This window comes from Drosophila yakuba, chromosome 3L (genome assembly GCF_016746365.2).
Source record: "Drosophila yakuba strain Tai18E2 chromosome 3L, Prin_Dyak_Tai18E2_2.1, whole genome shotgun sequence".
NCBI classification, from domain to species: Eukaryota; Metazoa; Arthropoda; class Insecta; order Diptera; family Drosophilidae; genus Drosophila; species Drosophila yakuba.
In genome coordinates, this window is record NC_052529.2 from 6,464,476 (window position 1) to 6,483,506 (window position 19,031).

General features: G+C 44.1%; 2 protein-coding genes across 9 annotated transcripts in view; both read right to left on the reverse strand.

Moving 5' to 3' along the window:
• LOC6533113 (protein vein) overlaps positions 1-12,836 on the reverse strand; it is a 34,671-nt gene extending 21,835 nt beyond the window's left edge. For 2 of the 5 annotated variants that reach the window (XM_039374292.2, XM_039374291.2), the window contains exon 1: positions 9,049-12,819. In XM_039374292.2, the coding sequence (XP_039230226.1) occupies positions 9,049-10,564 (1,516 nt within the window). In that variant the 5' untranslated portion in view covers positions 10,565-12,819. Of the gene's footprint in view, positions 1-9,048 lie in introns of all 5 variants that reach the window. The other 3 variants (XM_039374290.2, XM_039374289.1, XM_039374293.2) reach the window with 2 other exon arrangements.
• LOC6533122 (DNA polymerase epsilon subunit 2) overlaps positions 1-19,031 on the reverse strand; it is an 85,122-nt gene that overhangs the window by 16,753 nt on the left and 49,338 nt on the right. The window contains exons 3-5 of one of the 4 annotated variants that reach the window (XR_005561182.2): positions 14,599-14,834; positions 14,267-14,381; positions 13,890-14,184 (exon numbers count right to left, since the gene is read on the reverse strand). The exons of 1 other annotated variant lie outside the window; for it this stretch is intronic. The gene's annotated coding sequence lies outside the window, so the exon portion shown is untranslated. Of the gene's footprint in view, positions 1-13,889; positions 14,201-14,266; positions 14,382-14,598; positions 14,835-19,031 lie in introns of those variants that run through there. 2 more of the 4 variants (XR_005561180.2, XR_005561181.2) reach the window with 2 other exon arrangements.

The window sequence follows — 19,031 nt, forward strand, 5'->3', positions numbered from 1 at the left end:
GCTAAAGTGCACAGAAACACAGCTGAAACCACATGAATTTCCGATGTATTTTTACTGTTCTTTTTGATTTATGTGCAGTAACTCCCACAGTAGTTGCTCAAAAATGTGGCACACATTTCTCTCAGTGTGCTGCTCGCGTCGCTGCCAATATCGACGACTTGGTTGTCGCATATAATGACTTTTTCGACTTGCAACTTCTTGTGGCTTTGCGCTTTTTTATGCTTTATGCGCTCGCTTTGGTCTCGTCGGCTGGTCAAGCATGTGGCGATGCTGATGTTGCAGTTGCTATTGCTGCTGGTGGCCATTGGATAGTTTCTAGTTGCCTTCTTTGTTGCAGGAGGCAGCAACAGCAACAGCAGCAGCAGCAGCAATTGCAGCAGCAACAGCAACATCAGCAGCAGCAAAAACAGTTGCTGTTTGTTTGCTGTGTGTGGCATGCAGCGACTACCTGACCACTTGTTGCCGCTGTTAGCTGTTATTATGGTTGCTGGTGGCAAGTTGAAATCATTTTCGTGTGTGTGAAAATATTTTGCGGCAGAATAGTAACAATTTGATTGCTGCTTGCACATGCAACATGAGCTATAAGTTCTAACGAATCAACGAATTATCATAACTAATACTTAAGTAAACTTAGGGTATATAGCTTTCGGTTTATCTTAAGCCAAGTTTGCTATTTAATTAACCCCCTAGATTCCATCGCTTGCAGCCAAGCCGCCTGTCAACTGAATTCTTGCAACGCGTTTGACCATCAACAATGCAAAAAACAAAATAAAAAGTGAACAAAAACCACGTCAATTATGACGCATTATGTCAGGCACTCGAAGGAGGTTTTCATTTTTAATGAAATATACTCATAAATGTCGTTAAGTGCTTTGCCAAATGCTTGTTGAGCAAAAAAATGCGAATTAAATGCGCAAAAAATTACTTTTAGACACATTTAAATACCATTTAAATAGCTTTTGGGGCACAAGGTGAAGCCCGAGAGGCTGGAATTGGTGGCCAACCGGTGGCAGTGGCGACTCGAGACTCGAGAGTCAAGAGTCGAGATCCGAGATCCAAGATCCGAGAAGCCTGCCACAGCAGCCACAAATTTGTAGCCAGCGGCGACGAATAAAATGCCGCACAAAAACAAAAATGCTGCTAAAAATGCAACTCCAACTTGTCCGAAATGGCTTTTGTGTGTGTGTGTGTGTGTGTGAGTGAGTCAGTGTAAGAGCATACATATATGTGTGTGTGTGTGTGTGGGCCAAACAAAGCTTGGGAACCAAAAAGGCCAACACGCGCTGAAACGTGGTTAAAGTGGCCATTGGCCAGGCGCGCGCGTTGACCGGCGGCAATTTCGATATAAAAATTTTGTTTTAGCACACGGTCACCTTGCCGGCCGGCGGAAATTCACAGAGGGAGGAGGGGGGGGTGGCGCAACCACTTCAAACTGCAGATTGGGTGCAATTTGGCGGATGCTTCCGCCAATAAAACACATCTCTTTTCTTTATAGCAGAGCACTACATCACTACTTTTCAGGGCCGATGGGCCAGAGGTGTTCTGGAATTTCCGCTGGCTAAGCGCTGGGAAATCCAGGTGTGCTCACGCCAAGTGACGAATTCGTCATAAGGACACGGGGTCAGGGGTCAACGGGGAATTTCCGGCCAGACATGTGGCCAGTTACCTGTCCTGTTGTTGACAACAGGCAAACTGACTCCTCGGAGGCGGTCTCAGATTAGTCGATTTTCCCACGCAGGTAAATGAAATCCGAATCTAACTGCTGCAATTTTCATAAACTCCTTAAAAAAAAAAAGAGTTGCTCAGGCGAATTATTATTATTGAGTCAACACAAACGCATCGATGGCGGATTAAGCCATTCAGTGGGGAGGCAAACAACTTCATGCGATTATGAGCGGGAAATGGACTAAATCGTCAGCTAAAAAGAAAATATGGCTCCACAGCAACGGGGGGCAAAATCGGAGGCAGGGTGATTCGGAGGATTCAGAACTGGCTGCATACTTGCACACAGAAAAATTACACACTTCCGTAAATATTTACTTGCAACTGAGAAGGTGTGTTTATCATACCAAAAAGTCTTTAAATATATGTGAGTTTATCATACCAGAAAATCTTTAAATATATGTGAGTTTATCATACCAAAAAATCTGTATATATATGTGAGTTTATCATACCAAAAAATCTGTATATATATGTGAGTTTATCATACCAGAAAGTCTTTAAATATATGTGAGTTAGTCTGATTCAAAGAGGGGATTTTTGATAATTCCGAATAATTTGAACGTTCTACGTAGGATTTGTTGCCAGTGCACACATGTGGTCGATATCAAAGGCAAATTTCTCAACTTGCCATCGCGAATTCATAAAGCAGACAGAACAGAGCGATCCGGCGATGGCGATCCAACGATCCAAAGATCCGACTCCACAACAACGACGACGACGACCAGGATGGCTTGCAATTTGATGCAGGGCGCTGGAGATACAGATGCAGATGGAGATGCAGATGGAGATGGGCAGGGGGTGACAGACAGTTTAATATACAGATGCAGAGGAGGAGCCCGCCTTGATACCCGATCCCCAACCTGAGCCCATGCCCAAGCAGATACCCATCCTGATCCCCATCCCAGATCGAGGAGGAGGTGTTGCTGCCACTGAAGTAGATAGATGAGCAGCCGCTCGGCTGGCATGTGGAATTATTAATGTTTGATGTAATTAATGCGTAATTAAGATAGCCAGTCGAGAAAAGGACAAGGGCTCCATGGTCAGAGCAGCGATCTTGAACTTCATCTTACTTTAGTCACTAGCCTAGTTTTGTCGGCGTGAAATCTCAGATTTTGGCCAACTCCTCCCACCGTTTTCATATATTTTTTTTTGGGTTTCCATTGAGTTCAAAGCGCCAGAGCCGCCAACGCAAATTGAATTGACTTGGCAGCCGAAAAAAAAAAATTTGGAATGCGACTTGCTGGGAAGCTCGTGCTTCCAAGCCAATCATTAGCTGTGAAAATGATCCATGGGAAACTAATAATGAGTCCAAGCCGTACGAACCGAAATGATTTTTCAAATATCAATCAATTTCAATATCTATCTGTGCGATGGATCGACTTGGTCGGTCGATCATTCGGTTGGTTGGCTGGTTGGTCGCCGACTTTTTTTTTTTTTTTGGCCATTAATCTTGGCCGCGTGCGCAACTGTTGAAGCGCTTTTTTGTTTTTGTGGAGCAGAAGGTGGCCGAGGGCAGTGCGATTATGCGGGCAGAAATTAACAGCCAGCCAAAACAATTAGTCCGTCCGAACACATCTCTTATCATTTATCTTTTTGTACGAATGGCGTTTTGTTTTTGTTTTTTTTTGGTTATTGGGGAATGTGCCGCAAGTGCCGCGCAAATTAACGCCAAATGCTGAATGGCTAATTGAGTTGAAGTTAGTTTGCCAAACGGCGGGTATACTACCATCTATATATAGAAAACTTATAAATAGAAACCAACTTAGCAGAGTCATGCTGTGGACAAACTATTGAACTCGGCTGTATCTCTGGTGCAGGGCATTTCATATTCGCCCTGATCGAATTATCATTATGTATGTAGATCAACTGCTTGAGGAAGCGCCACCTGAGGGGGTGCCTTTGATATCGCGCCGACACAGATCTGTACCCATTGATGGGCCCAATGAGAGACCTTATGAATGCCATTCGGTTTATACATTTATCCATTTATCCATTTCGGCGGCACGTTGCATATGCAATGCAACCGGCAATCAGATTATGTCACATCCGCTGCGAGTGCTCGACTGGATGTGGATGTGGATGTGAATGTGGATGGATCGGAACAGAGGAGCTTCATTGATCGCCCGGTTTCCGTTTGTTCGATTTTTGGTTTTTGCTATCTGGCCAAGATTGCTCCATTAGCGCCACTTTTTGGGGGCATGGACCAGAAAAGCCCGACTGCTGTTGCAACTGCAACTGCGAAATGCAAAATGCAAATTGCAGGCAGGGCTAACAAGCAGCGAGATTTTCGAGTTGGCTTATTTTTCGAATTTTACTTTTTTTTTTTCGAGGGAGGGGTTTTGTTTTTTTGGCAAGCCTATGGCGACCAAGATGTCTTCCTAGCAGCTCGAATGGCTTTCAGCTGCGTGATGTTGCTGCTGCCGATGTTGCTCCTCTGCTGTCGACGCGGCCAGAAATAGCATAAAACTCATAAACGAGGCAAGCGAGTCGAGTCGCGAGGCAAGGCAAGGAAACATGGCATGCCATTTGAAAATTTCATTTCGTTATAATTTTCTATTTCCCGCATGCCAAACGGCCCGCCAGCCAAGTCCCCAGTTCCAAGTCCCAAAGGGGCCCCTACACTCGCAGAAAATACCCATCAAGTGACCCTAAGAACTATTAAGCCTGCGGCGAATATTGCCCTTATGCTGGAAAAATGTTCTAACTGAGATACCTGGGAAAATGGGTTAAGCAACTTCATAGATTTTTAGTTAAATATGAAAATGTTTCCCATAAATCTGTGTTGAAAATATTTCCCATAAATCTTGTGATGAAACATGCAAAGAGATGCGTAGACAAGCCTTCTAGATTGCTAAAATATATTTGGGAAAAAATACTTTTCACTTGGAAATGATTTTTTTGAGTGCTAGACAGTGCTGAGTAGTGGCAGAGGGGTCGGAGTGGGCTGTTGTGGTCAGAGAGCTGAGTCAACCCCTTTACACTTACTACCTAAACGAACCAAGGTTCGTCATCTAGCGCCGCCATTCATACTTAATTACCAAAGACAAAAAACAAAAAAAATAAAAAAAAACGAATAACAAAATCAAGTAGAGCCATCAGCAGACAAGAAAACTAACGAAAACTTGTCTCTTCTCTGGCGTGACGCTAAATGAGCAAACCGCCCAATGCCCCCCACCTTCCACCCATCGAGGTGGAAAATCTTATGACCAGGTAGACCAGACACCCCCAAAAAAAGATCAGATGGGACGAGATGAGATGAGATGAGCTGAGAAATGATGAATTGTGGGTGCCGTTGGGTAAGTTTGTCGCTACCACTCGTAGGCGTTGACCTAAATATGCGAACTGCGCTGTGTCGCCGTTATACGAGTGTGCTGCTGAAAAGCATTTTCCGCTCTGGCGTTTTCTTTCTGTTTTCCGTTTTGTAATCGCTTGCCAAACACAAAAACACCAAACACCACACATTTCCCATTTCCCATTTACCAGCTAGCAAGTGCAACCGGAGTGGAGAACCCAGAAGAGAAACCGAAACCAGAGTCGCAGGTTATCCATGCCCCCCCCCCCAACCCGATTCAAAGTAATGGAATCCCAGCAGTCAAGGTTCTCTGCGGTGTTTCTAGCTTATCTGTTTGCGAGCTGTGTGTGTTCTACACCAGGTATTGGCACCAGGTATTGCTTTTCTCAATGAAAAATCTTTTCGAGATTATTAGTGCTTTGGCAAGGTGACAAAATAGAGACCGCAATGAGAATAAATGAGTATTCAATGCTGCGTGCAGTACAAGTGACAAATAACTGATTATATAATGCAGCGGTGGCAAACATTTGAAAATATATTTTTGGTAAGTCAGTCATATAATTGTATCTTGTGTCAGCCACTGCCAGCTTGTCTCCGCTTTTGAATGACCAGCCAGCCAGGCGAACCAATAAACAAATAAAACCAAACCAAACCAGCAAACAAACCAGCAACAAACCAGCCACAAACATTGGCAGCTAAGCCGATGATTCTGCTTCGACACCAACTTCTGCCAGATCAAATCATGTTTTATGAGCAGCTAATTTACTTAACACCTCGACAACAACAACAACTACTACTACATCGATTCAACACAGGCCGAAGAACAAACCGTAGTAGCACCGCAGCAGCTAAATACAAAAGATGTGACTTTTATTTATTTTTCACATGGCCACTTCTTTGTTTTTTTTTGTTTTTTTGTTTTTTTCGCATATTGAAGTCACACTCTTTGCCGCTGGCGACGACTGACGTTCACGGCGTGGGTGTAAATTGGGCATAAAATGCGACCAGTTAATTCATGATACTACCGATTCAGTCAGGTTCGAAGGCATTTTAATTGGTTTCAAGCAGAGCGCAAGCTGCGTCGTCACACGGGGCGTATGCATAATAAACTCCTCTGCCTCTGCATTTGCCTCTCAATCACCAGATTGCGAGTCCAGCACGAAAATAGTTCAGGTTGTAAAATAACCGATCCGAGTCAGATTTTTGATTGATCTGAACGATTTTGGATACCATTTGATTTTGCGGCTTTGATTGGACTATAGATTTTAACGAACTGGCTGACGATCTTCAGGCTTTATGGCCTCATATGCAAATTGGCCAGCACTTTGGGCCGAGTGAGGAAAAAAATTGGCAAAGTGAAAGGAGTTGACAGATTTCTTCGGTCTGCTGTCTGCGGCTGTGTGGGTGGATTGATTAGTATGCATTTTCGATGAGTAATCGATTTTTAATATACATACAACATTCGCTACCAGTTGCGAATCGATTCCCAGGCATTTGCTGCGTTCGCAGTCAAAATAAATCAGTCGTGGCCGTGGGGCCAAAAAGTAAATATCCTGTTAATGCTATATGTGCTATATGTTCATTGATGAGGTCTGTGAAGTCGCAGAAGTCGGAGAAGTCAGAGAAAAGCGGCGAAGAAAGAGGCAAGCTGCTTGCAAAGGCCAGAAAGTAAATAAACACCAGATAATAAACCCAAAAAGACAAAGCGCGAGAGAACAGCTGATTGCAGCTGATTTCGAATCCAAAAAGGGTTGGTTCTTCTTCAAAAGGGGGATATATGTACATATATCTATACTATATATGTGTAGTCATATCTCTGGGGATCTTGGGAACACCAAAGGGGGGTTTCTTTATCCCCCACTCCGTGTCCGTGTGCGGGAGCCATGACGGAAGAGCCAGAAGCTGAAACAGCAGCTAAGGAGCGATGTGCAGAGTGAGAGAGAGACAGAGAGAGAGAGAGAGTGAGAAAGAGAGAGAAAATGAATTAAAAATCTAATTGCGCCCGCGATGAAACAAAGCACAAAATCCAAGAGGGCGAAGACAATAAAGACAACAGCAACAAACATAAATAAATAAAACGAAAGGAAGTTAGCCCAAGGTAGTCGAAGTTTATATGCCCTGCCAAGGGTTCAACCAACTATAATTCATAGTAATTTCCATATTCAAATAGTCAGATTGTTATAAGTAATTATTGTTATGTAATTATAATTCGGTTTGTTATAATTGTTATATTCAATAATAACAACATTAGGTGTTCTATTAAAGTTACCATGATATAAAGTTATGATATATGAAGAATATCTACAGATTCCGTTGAAGATTAGCAATATATACATAGTTCTTCAAATATATAGAACATATAGTTCTTCAAAATCGGAATGCCCCTTCGAGGGTGTGAAGCAGAGAAGAGAAGAGAAGAGGAAAGGAAAGAAAGGCGGGGGAGGCGGCGAGGGGCGGGGCCGGGTGATCGCACTTAGTCGCATTACAGACGCAAAACTCCATGAACCGCGACGCAAGAATAATTACAACAACAGCGATGGGAGGGGTAAGAAGGGGAGGGGAGGGGATCTTAGGGTTGGGTTGGGTCCGCCAACCGCAAAGGTCGAATGCAGACAGCAGCAGCAGCAGTAGCAAGAACAAGAACAACAAGCCAACACGATGACGATGACGTTGTGAGTTGCACATTGAAGCTAAAAAGACGGGCGGACACAGAAATGAGTTTTCAAAGTTTTTCCCACTTTTCAGGAGTGGAAGCAAGAAGTAAGGGGGCAAGGGGGAGGAATGGGAGAGAAGGCGGCCGGGGGCAGCGAGCAAAGTTAATGCGAATTTAATTAAAATGTGCAACTAGCAACAGCGAAGGCAGCAGCAATAATAAATTCTAGATGTGAGCATTTTTGTTGCCCAGCAACCAAATTGAGCCGGGCACAAAGAAAAGAATCCAGCAGAAGAATCCAAAGAAGACCAGAGCCTAGACTCGCTACCAACAACAACTACAACAACAACTACAACAACAATAAATGCAATCGAACAGGCGCATGCGCAACGTTCAACTGCATGTGTGTGAGAGAGTGTGTGTGTGTGGCAGTGGTGTGAGTGTATTGCATAAAATTATTTCGGTCTGGTGAATATTAGCAGAGCGTGAAGTTGGCAAATAAGAAATTCAGCTGCAAAAAAGCAGCTAAATTTCATTAAACAACAACAACAGCAGCATGGAGAGTAGAAAGAGGCAGCTGCTACGCCGAGTGAGAGACAGAGAGAGAGAGAGAGTCAGAGAGGGAGACGGCAAGAAAGAAAGGTAATGGGAGGAAGCCGAAAGAAAGGTGGCAAGAGAAAGGGAGCAATTTTCGGAAGATTTCCATATCATGTCTTTTAGACGGAAAACAATATATCAGATATGCAATATATAGAGCATCATAGTGGATGCACTGAACTTCTTATTAAATCCCACGAGTTGAATAAAGTTGAATAATACTTTTCATTAAAAACATTCTTATTAAACCACCGAATTAATAACCATTGAATAATACTTTCTATCAAAAACATTCCTATCAAACCATCGAATTAATAACCATTGAATAATTCTTTTTATCAAAAACATTCTTATCAAACCATCCTATACGAATTAAGTTAATAATCTCTATCAAAAACATTCTTATTAAACCATCGAATTAATAACCATTGAATAATACTTTCTATCAAAAACATTCTTATCAAACCATCGAATTAATAACCATTGAATAATACTTTCTATCAAAAACATTCCTATCAAACCATCGAATTAATAACCATTGAATAATTCTTTTTATCAAAAACATTCTTATCAAACCATCCTATACGAATTAAATTAATAATCTCTATCAAAAACATTCGTATTAAACCATCGAATTAAGTTGAATAATACTCTCAATCAAAAACATTCTTATTAAATCATCGAATTAAGTTGAATAATACTCCCTATCAAACCATCCGCTACAAATTATGTTGAATAATACTTTCTTCTAAAAGTAGTAGTTTTAAAATCGAAATCCACTCACCATAATTTTCGCTCACAGCCAATTCGACCGCTTTCATCACTGACTCGCTGACCATCATGGGCTGGCCAAGGATGGTGAAGTTGCCGGGATTCGTTTGCTGCACGAACATCATGTAGGATATATCCGACGCTTGCTGCAGATCATTTCCGGAACGCAGCATGCCACGCGGCAACAGTCGCTCCCTGTAGATGTCGCACTCGCCGCTGGAGTTGCTCAGCGCGAACTGCAGTCGCACCAAGGTGGGGAGTTGCAGGTCGTGCTGCTGCTTGTACACACGCTCCACCTTCATGGTGGCCGAGAAGTTCACCCGCCGATCGGCGGACATGGATTTGAAGACGCCCTGGAAAACGGTGGGCGCCGCGTACGCCAATTGCGCGGGATCCCGTGCGGAGCAGTAGCGTCCAGATCGCTGGTGATTCCGCTGGCGATTCCGTTGGTGCTTCCCGCGCTGCTGCTGCTGCTGCTTCTGCTGCTGCTGGTGGTGATGATGCTTGTTGCTGCTCTTGTGCTGATGCTGATGCGGCTGCTGTTGCTGCTGCTGGCGGCGCTGCTCCTTCTGCTGATCCTGCCGCTGGCGGCGATGATCGCTTCTGTCCTGCTGCAACTGCTTCCGATGGCCATTGCGATGTTTCTGCCGGCTGCCGCCATTGGCATTGCTGCTGCCATCGCGACGACTTCGCGCCGCCTGCTCCGCACTGCGATCCTCCGCCAGCTGGCTAACTGGCAACTCATAGGACTCTATGAGATAGCTACGCACCGCCGGTCGACTGCTGTAGTTGCTCGGCAATTGCGCTAAGCTCTCCAGCTGATGGGGCAGCTGTGTGGATTGAATGTGACGACGCGTTTTGCTGCTCGCCGCCTCGCTGGGCATGCCATTGTATAATAAATTATATATTTGACTATTGATTAAAGTATTTGGAACTTTTTGCATTGACTGCTGTTGCTGCTGCAGTTGCTGCTGTTGCGGCTGCTGTTGCTGCTGCTGTTGCTGCTGCTGCAGTTGCTGCTGCTGCTGCAGTTGCTGTTGCTGCTGCTGTTGCTGCTGCTGCAGTTGCTGCTGCTGCTCTGGCACCGCAGCCACATGTTGCTCCTGCTGAGCGGGTGAACTGCTGCCGGCGTCGAATACTGTTGCTGGCTTTAACTTAACATTGCTACGGCTACTAAGACTATTGCTGTTGCGGCTGAGCAGCCTACTTAAGATATTGTTGTCGATGTTGCTACTGCTGCTGCTGCTGCTACTGCTGCTGCTGCTCTCGGCGCTTTCACTGCTCCCGCTGCCGTTATCCGAACTCAGTGGTATATAGTAGCTGCTTTCTTCGGCACTGCCTTCCCATAATCTTGGAAGCTGCTGCTGCTGTTGCTGTTGCTGCAGATGCTGCTGCAGCTGCAGCTGCTGCGTCGTCGCCGACGACGACAACACACATGTTGCTGACATGTAGCTGATAATTAGCAATATCAATGGCATTAGTTGCTTTTTTGTTTTTAGACTCCATTTGCGCAAATGTTGCGCATACATGGCGTCCTCCAAAGTTGTTGCTGCTATTGCCCCGACTTTATGTACAAAATCTCGATAGCGAGTGTTGCTGCTGCTGCTGCGCGTTGCTGCTGCTGCGTATTGCTGCGTGATGCTGCTGCTGCTGCTGCTGTGTTGGTGTTGGTGTGTCCTGTGTCCTTGCAATTTGCCTAAACGTGACAAATGTTATACTCGCTGCCTCGTCGTTGTGGCTTATCGTATTTCCGTTTATCCTGCAAATACTTTCGATAGTTTCGTAGCATTTTGAGCGACAGCAGGGGCAAGAGAGAGAGACGGACTGTTCGAGAGCGAGAGAGAGAGGGGATAGTGTCTTTCGGACTGGTCTAACACACTGTATGCCTAGCATTAATTTATGAACACTTGGCCGCACTCGATAGTTGCTGTTGCTTTTGATGTTGCTGTTGCTGCTTCTGTTGCTGTTGTTGCTGTTGCTGCTTATTTTGGTGACTCATTTTTGTTATCTGAACAGAATTTCGCCGCGTTTCACTTGAGCGATCGCTAGGAGTCGACGCACGGCCACGCCCCGCTGCACGCCCACCCCCCCCAAAATTGGACGGGCCTAAGGTCGCGTGGCGTTTGATTTTTCCCTCACTTTTTTTTGCTCGTAGCGCTTTTCTTCACGAGGCTTTTCACGCGCGCGATCGTTTCGAATCGCCTCGATTCGTGTTCGGATTCGGATTCGTATTCGTAAACGTATTCGTATTCGGTTGTGCGGCTCGGATATTCGTACTCGTATTCGTATTCGGCTTTAGCTTCGGATGCCGCTGCTGCTGCTGCTGCTGTTGCTGCTGATGCTGATGCTGCTGTTGCTGTTGCTGCTGCTGCTGTTGCGTTTGCTGATCTTGTAATTGTAATCCTCGCCACCAGATATACGATAATGTTTGTCTGGCCGTATACGCGATCTCTCGCCTATATAGCCGTAGCCGTAGTCGCACCCGTAGTCGTAGCCGTAGTCGCAGCCGTAGTCTGATTCACGATTCCTCTTTTCTGGCACACACTCCGCCGCAGATCTCTGATCTCTGATGACGATGACGACGACGACGACGAAGACGACGATGATGTCGATGGCGATGGCGATGATGATGATGATGATGGTGGATGTTGGACGGCGGATGGTGTACGGCGATGATGATGTGCGATATAGCAGACGCGGACACTCACGCGTATCTCACGGATACGGATACACGGACGGGGCACACACAACACACACGTCTTCTAATTTTAGACAAAAGTAATTATAAAAGAAAAAACAGAGCAGAGTGCGCCGCGTTCAGCTTATACGCATATATATATATATCTTCTACTTTGGCTTTGGTTAGATATATGTGCAATACATATATACCCGCATCTGTTGGTGTAGTTGTGCACCTTTTCGTTGTCTGCGTGCTCACTAGCCCGATTATATAGAAAAGTCGTCGCAACAGTCGGCTCTAGATATATATATATGTATATATATATATATTTTGTGCATATATATATGCAACATGGGAACACGCACACAATCACACGCGCTGGCACGAGAATCGATCGTTTTTTGTTTTATATATCTGTGCGTATATATGTCTATGTGATAAGTACATATACGAAGTGCAGAGAGAAGTTGTTGCTTCTATGAAGATGCCACACGGCTGTTGTTGTTTTTATTGTTATAGTTGCCACAGCGGTTGTTATTTTCTTTTTTATATATTTATTCCGCAAAAAGTGCGCTTTGCCGGGGAAAATCAGCAAGCCATCGCTTAATCGCACACTCTGAATGAAACCGAAAGTCCTTTTCACACGTTCGATCGATCGATCGATTTGGGTTCGATTTGCTTGGCGGTTGTCACTTCGGTTGCTCCAGCTGGTGAAATTCGCAGGGAGCTTGTATTTATTTTGATTAATTCATTAATTAATGCACAATTTTTCACACAGAATTTTGTAGTGATTTGAAAAAACACTTCACTCGAAACTGCAGTTGTCTGGGGGATCTTCAATCAACGCCCTCGGTGAGTATCTGAAGAGTAATAAAATTTGGCTATCTTTCGGATTGCCGACAATCGCGCGCCCGTACCGTTGTCGTCGAATGGTTTCTGCGGACTGTCGGTGGAAACTAACTGATTGTGTATGTTGGTTTAAAATTATTCTTTTCTCTGCTCCTAACATAGGCGGAATTTCGTATAATTCTTTTTTTTATTTGGGCGAACTCGCTCTGCGGAGCGGCACAGGTCTGCTCGATTTGATGCCGCGAAAACGACTCAAACGTATCTCACCGATGCAGAGCACTGTGGTAGCATTCACAACGTATCTCACGGATACAACTCAAACGTATCTCACAACTCAAACGTATCTCACTGGTCGGAATTTGTTCGACTGCGTTCGGCCGTGTTCGAATATCTTCGGCACACTCATTTCGCTCAAACGTTGAGTGTTTTTTTTTTTTTTTGGTTTAACGTTTTCTCACAGCAACGCCAGCATTTTCTCAACCCTGCAGTTTTCTCTCAACAATTGCGGGTGATCCAATTCATTACTTTATATTAATCACTTAAAGGCGATTTGCGGTTAACAATTGGGTTATTTAATATGGATTATCAAGGGTGGCGCACCAGACCTTTTAGCTATTTGACAACACTATAAGTATGCTTCACAATATGTTAATAAATGCATTTAGATCAGTAAAAAAAAACATTTTCGATTTCTAACGTCCTCATTTATTATTTAATTATATATATATATATTTAATAGAACCAAATCCGTTTCTCTCTCTCTCGAAAAATCACTTTCTTCCTCTGCTGTAAGGATAATTTCTTACCGTGTTAAGTCGAACAATTTATGGTTGCAAGACTCCTAAAACTTTTAACACCCACAACTTAGTTAGAAACTGCAATACCGTCGTTACACTTTAAAGTTTAGACCGAACTATGAGGGCAATCGAACCGTTTAATGTTTATATAGGTGTCGTCTATCGACAATATCACCAATCCAAGAGATAAAGATAGATATGAGGACAGTTGTCATTGGCTTTTGCTCCGATTTCCGATAGGTTACTCATAATCGTCGAGCTTCTGATAGGCTACTATTTATGCTTTCCAGTCGGAGGGTCTTTAAACATGATTGCTCATACGCAAAGAGTTAAAGTCCTAGTTCAATGAGTCATTCAAGGTAATTGAATCAAAGAAGTGCGTTTATGCTGCATTTCAATACGTTAAATGTACTGTTTTCATCTAACTTAAGCGATTCCAAAAAATATGGATTACTAACGGATCTAATGATCTATCATTATAAATTCATAAATTTAAATTACTATTTGCCTAAGTAAATATATTTCTGATTTAATATGTAAAACAGATGCGAGACATAATTTTATTAATTTGTTACAAATCGATTAATCACAATATGAACGCCTAACAAAACTCGTCAATCTCAATTTAGTTTTGCTTTCATCTAAGTGAAGATCCAACTCAACGCTTTCGTTTGTTTTGACTTTGGTTCCGGATTTCCTCCAGTTTTTGATATTTTCCTATGATGACTGCGGCGGCGAGTGGCGTAGTTCTTCTGGGGGCTCAGCTTTTTTCCCATGATTATTTGCTTTATTGTCAAATGTCAAGCCCACAACACAACAGCGACTACAGAAAAAACAAACTGCGGCAGGTGATTCCGTCCAGCGCTTGGAAGTCGTGTAAACTTAACGTATTTTTTTTTTCTTACCAACTTGCCCCAGCTGCTGATGTTTCACTCGCTGTTGTTGCTGCTTTTGTTGTTGTTGTTATTGTCAAACAAAGCTTCCACTTGTTCTACGCACTGCGCATAACAATAAAAGAAGCTGACAGAAAAGAAAAAAAAAAACAAAAAAAATGAAAGAGAAAAAGCATAAAAGGGGGGTTAAGGTGGGGCAGCAGCAGTGGTGTGGTGACAAGTGCGACAATTGTAAGAAAACCCAGAGGCAAAGAAGGGTTCAAAGTCGGCCACTTGTGACGCGGAGCTGGGCCAACTTGCTCTACGTTGTTGCCACTTTCTGAATGAGCAAAACAGGTACTTACCCTACTTACCGCAACAAGCCAGCTGATAAGACCGCAAAAACAAAACAAAAAATGATAGTGTTCTTATCGATTAGACAAACATAATAGTTCCTAACCGCAAAGCGCGCGGAAGCGGAAGTAAAAGCTCGACACCTGTCGCCGCTCAGCTCAGCGATCAGCATTCAGCGTTGAGTGTTTAGAGTTCACAGTTCGGGCAGGTAGATTGTCTTGAGTTTGGTAAGCACATATTTGAAAAGCTGCAAGAAGAGAGAGAGAGAGACTCCATTGTCTAGTACGGAAGGAAGTGCTGGAAGCGGCAAACGTTGGACAAGCTGCAGAATCCGGAGATTCAGGGATCCAGATCCCCTCACACGGTTTTAGAACCTGGCTGACGACAGACAACAGCTGCCAAGCGCAGCGTCATTGTATCATCAACAAATACCCACATATATACATAAATACATATACATATATATATATATGTATGTATATACACAAACAATGGCAACAAGAACAACAAGGGCAGCGAGCCAAGCCCACAACAATAACAAACACAAAAACATAGAACATTTTCCAAGAGCAATTTCGAAATGCGCGCAGGCGCAAACATCCAATTCCTATTTGTCGTCACGGGGGAGGCCGCTAATGTGGGATGGCATCGAGTTGGGAAAACAAACTGAAGAAAAACAATTTCAATTCCATGCCCACTAAGTAATGAACCAAAGATCTTCATATTCATTTGGAAGGGTAACTAACTACAAACCAGTATCTAACCACTGTTGCCATCGGAATCCGCAATCGGCAATCTTAAAGTAATGTGCAAAATTCCATTCTAATAACGACACTATTTCCGATTCGACAAGAGGTTTACTGGTGTGCGTATAAGGCTTTAATAGCTAGCAAATAGGCCACCTAATTCTATATTTAGACCTTAATGAACTTTCTATATGATTATGTCATAAACAGACCGATAAGGATTGTTCAGGTATTAGCCTATCTCTCTACGCTCAACTACGTATTCAGCCGGCTAAGTAATTGCAATGAAAGTAAATGCAATGAAAGATTACAATTTGTTTGGCCAATGCACTTGTTGCACTGGCGGGCACTTCGCTGGTGTTGAATAATCAAGCAACAGGGTCTGCGTAACCAAGGACAAAGCCGTTATAGCGCACCGATCCTATCTAAACGCCCTCGCCAGCCCAGCCTATACAAGTATAGAAGTATACAAGTATAGAAGTGTACAAATATAGAAGTATACAAGTATAGAAGTATACAAGTATAGAAGTATATCCCTCAGCTGAATGAGACGCCGCTAAATTGTGTTAAAAACCCAACAGGCAAAGTACAGAACGCAGAAACCTCAAGATCCAAGCGGCCAGATAAACTGCATGAGACAGAACGGAACGGAACGGAAAGGAAAGTAAGGAGCGAACTGAACTTGGTGCAATCTTCCGCATTATGAGTAGCTGGCAGACTAAAGGCTAGCTGACTGGCTGACTCGCTTACTGGCTGGTTGAGAAAACGGCTAGGAAATGGAAATGGAAATGAAAATGCACTTGGCTTACAACAGATCGCGGTGCAGGTTGTTGTTAGTGGTAGCGACATGTGGCCTGGCCAGGAGGGGCATGCGCTGCAGTGCGACGAGACTATCTGAAACTGGGCTCTAATTTCAATTGGGTTTCGTGGTTGTGGAAATTATTCAACAGCAGCGCTAAGTACGCCCAGAGACTTGGAACTGGAACTGTCCGTCTGCCCGGCTGTCCATCCGTGTGTCTTTTATTTTATATAGTCTGTTTTTTTTTTCTCTCTTTTTTTTCTGTTTTTTTATTTTTTTTATTTTGCTTTCTGTGTGGGGGGCACCCACGCGTGACGTGACTCTTTGGTTTGGCTCTTCTATACCTGAGCCGCTTCCGTAAAAAGTTGCCGCCGTTGCCACTGCCACTGCTGCCGTTCCCATTCCTGCTCCCCTTTCCCTTTCCGATTCCGATTCCCATGGAAGTGGCATGGAAGTGCCATGGTAGGGCCATGGGCCATGGGTATATGGGTATGTGGTATATATGGCCATATTCCCTAACCTTACCCCCGTCCATCTGCTCTGCGGTTGATTCTCTTCAAGTGCATTGAAGCAAGTTGAAGGCTATTTTTCAACTTCAAATGTTTGCTAAATGACTTTTGATGATTTGTGGTGAGCCGTTGAGCCGCTGAGCCGACTTTAACTCCAAGTTGAGGGTTGTGCGCAGGGGCACGATAAATTAATGATTATATTTATTTAATTTCACTTCGGGCCGACTTGGTGTTGACTTGCCGTCTAATTAGCCCCGCTACCACCAACAACCAGTGTCACTGAGCTGTTCCGGCTTGGCTTAGCATTGCGGCAAGTTGACCATTTGCCCGATAACTTTCCCCCAAATTCAAACACATTCCGCATATCCTCTACAAACGATTTACAAACCGATGAGCTGGCACTTCCATGTTAAGCGTGCGTTCAAGTGGATACAAACAACATAATATTTAAGCAAATATTGAATGTTTGCCTTATCTAGCCTCTATCTATGACTCTAGTTCCCCCCCCAAAATCTGGGAACTGATCACAACAATGGGCATACGAATGGGAAAAGCCCAGGTGACTCACCTGGCCTAATAAAGGGGAGGGCTTTGATCACCGGAGGACAATGAACGGTAGTGAAGGCATTCGCCTCTTACTCGCGTGTCCATTTCGCCTAGGGGGAGGTGACAGCTCATCGTGGTGATCTGATAATAAAACGCCTGACGTTTGACATTTTTTGGCAAACTTTTTGTTTGCCAAACTCAAGCAGAAGACAACGACCAGACAGAAACAGTGCAGAACAGTGAACCATCGAGTCCAGTAAAGTCGAGTTGGGTTGAGTTAAGAGGTACGGTGACGGCGACACGTGAATTGCAGATAATCAGCGTCGTGTCTGGGCCTAAAAATATGCTCCATGTAATTAGCCCCGCCAAATGGGGAAATAGTGCGAAAGCAGTTCCTGAAATGCTCTTATTAAGTGCATAAACAAACACGAAACTTTACAAGTTTATATCCTTTTTCAGGGAACTTTCAAATTGGAGAAAGCAGCCATTTTAGATATGGCCCAATTTAGAAGGGAATTTGGAATGCAATATACCTTTTCTGCAACATAGATATAATATAAATATTTCTTAGTACTATTTAAGAGAATATTGCTACGCAACGATATAACTTTGAGAACCATTAAAGCGTGCTGTTAAACATCGCCGCAATTTTACCACTAAAGGGTATTTAATATGCGTTGATGCGATCAGCGCTTTCCCTTTCCCATTTCCATTTCCAGTGACTGCTCCAGACAAGAGCAATGTGGCAAAAATAACCAAAAACGTCTCGAGCTCCACACGAGTCACACAATGAGGCGATGGATGGGCTATAAATAAAGAGTGGCAGGCAGACTCCTGAACTCCGTGGCCGTAAGTGGCAGTCACAGCAGCTCCATAGATCGCAGATCATATCCATCTTCCTACCGCAAACTCTAACTCGAGCACATGCTCCGCATGACTCAGAATGCTGAAATCCTCGGCTAATATTTCAATTAGGCGACAAATAAAATATATAAAAAAAATGAAAGGAAAGGTGGAGGCAAAGAGGTGAGTCTGCGAGTTGATGACATGCCCAAAACTTAATAAAAAGCGGCAGAAATGTGCCCACGGACTTGGGGCTAAATAAATTCCATGGGACCCTAGGTGGTCGAATATTTTAACACTACCGGGCACAGGCCGCCGGAAGGCAGAAGTAGGAGCTGTCTGACCACTGCCATCGCTATAGAAGATGGGGATCGGAATTGGGATCGGGAATCGGGATCGGTGGCAAATCTGTGGCGCTGGCGTCTGCCTTTTAATGTAGAAAACTAGTCGAGGCGAATAATTTACGATGGCCAGGATTGCACAGTCAGCAGGATGAACTGCTGAGGGGTCGGGGAAGGGGGAGGGGGAGGGGGAGGAGGTATGCGAAGGAAAACGGCGTTGACTTGACTTATCAATTTCACGGGAATCCAATCGATTTTTATATGAGAGCGAGCAGATAAACCGCAAAAATCAAGCAATAAAATCGCTTTGCCCCAGCCGCAACAACAAAAGCGAAATAAAAGCAACAACAGTGCAAAATGAAGAGCAGAGACGCAGGGCCAGAGGGGTTGTTGCGGGGATTCGTGTGGGAACAGAAGGGGGGCAGAAGGGGGGCATCGGAGGGACAGAGGCGATGGGACTGCGAAAATACCAAAACGGCAATAAATGGTGTTGATATCCCGCCAAGCGTGTGAAGACGCTAACGATGCCGCCAAAACTTGTTAACCACAAAAATTATTGCATGAGATGAAATAAATTAAGGTGGCGGCATCGGCATCGCTCCGGCTGCACCACCACCATCAGCACCACCATTACCACTACCACCATGAGCAGTAACAGCA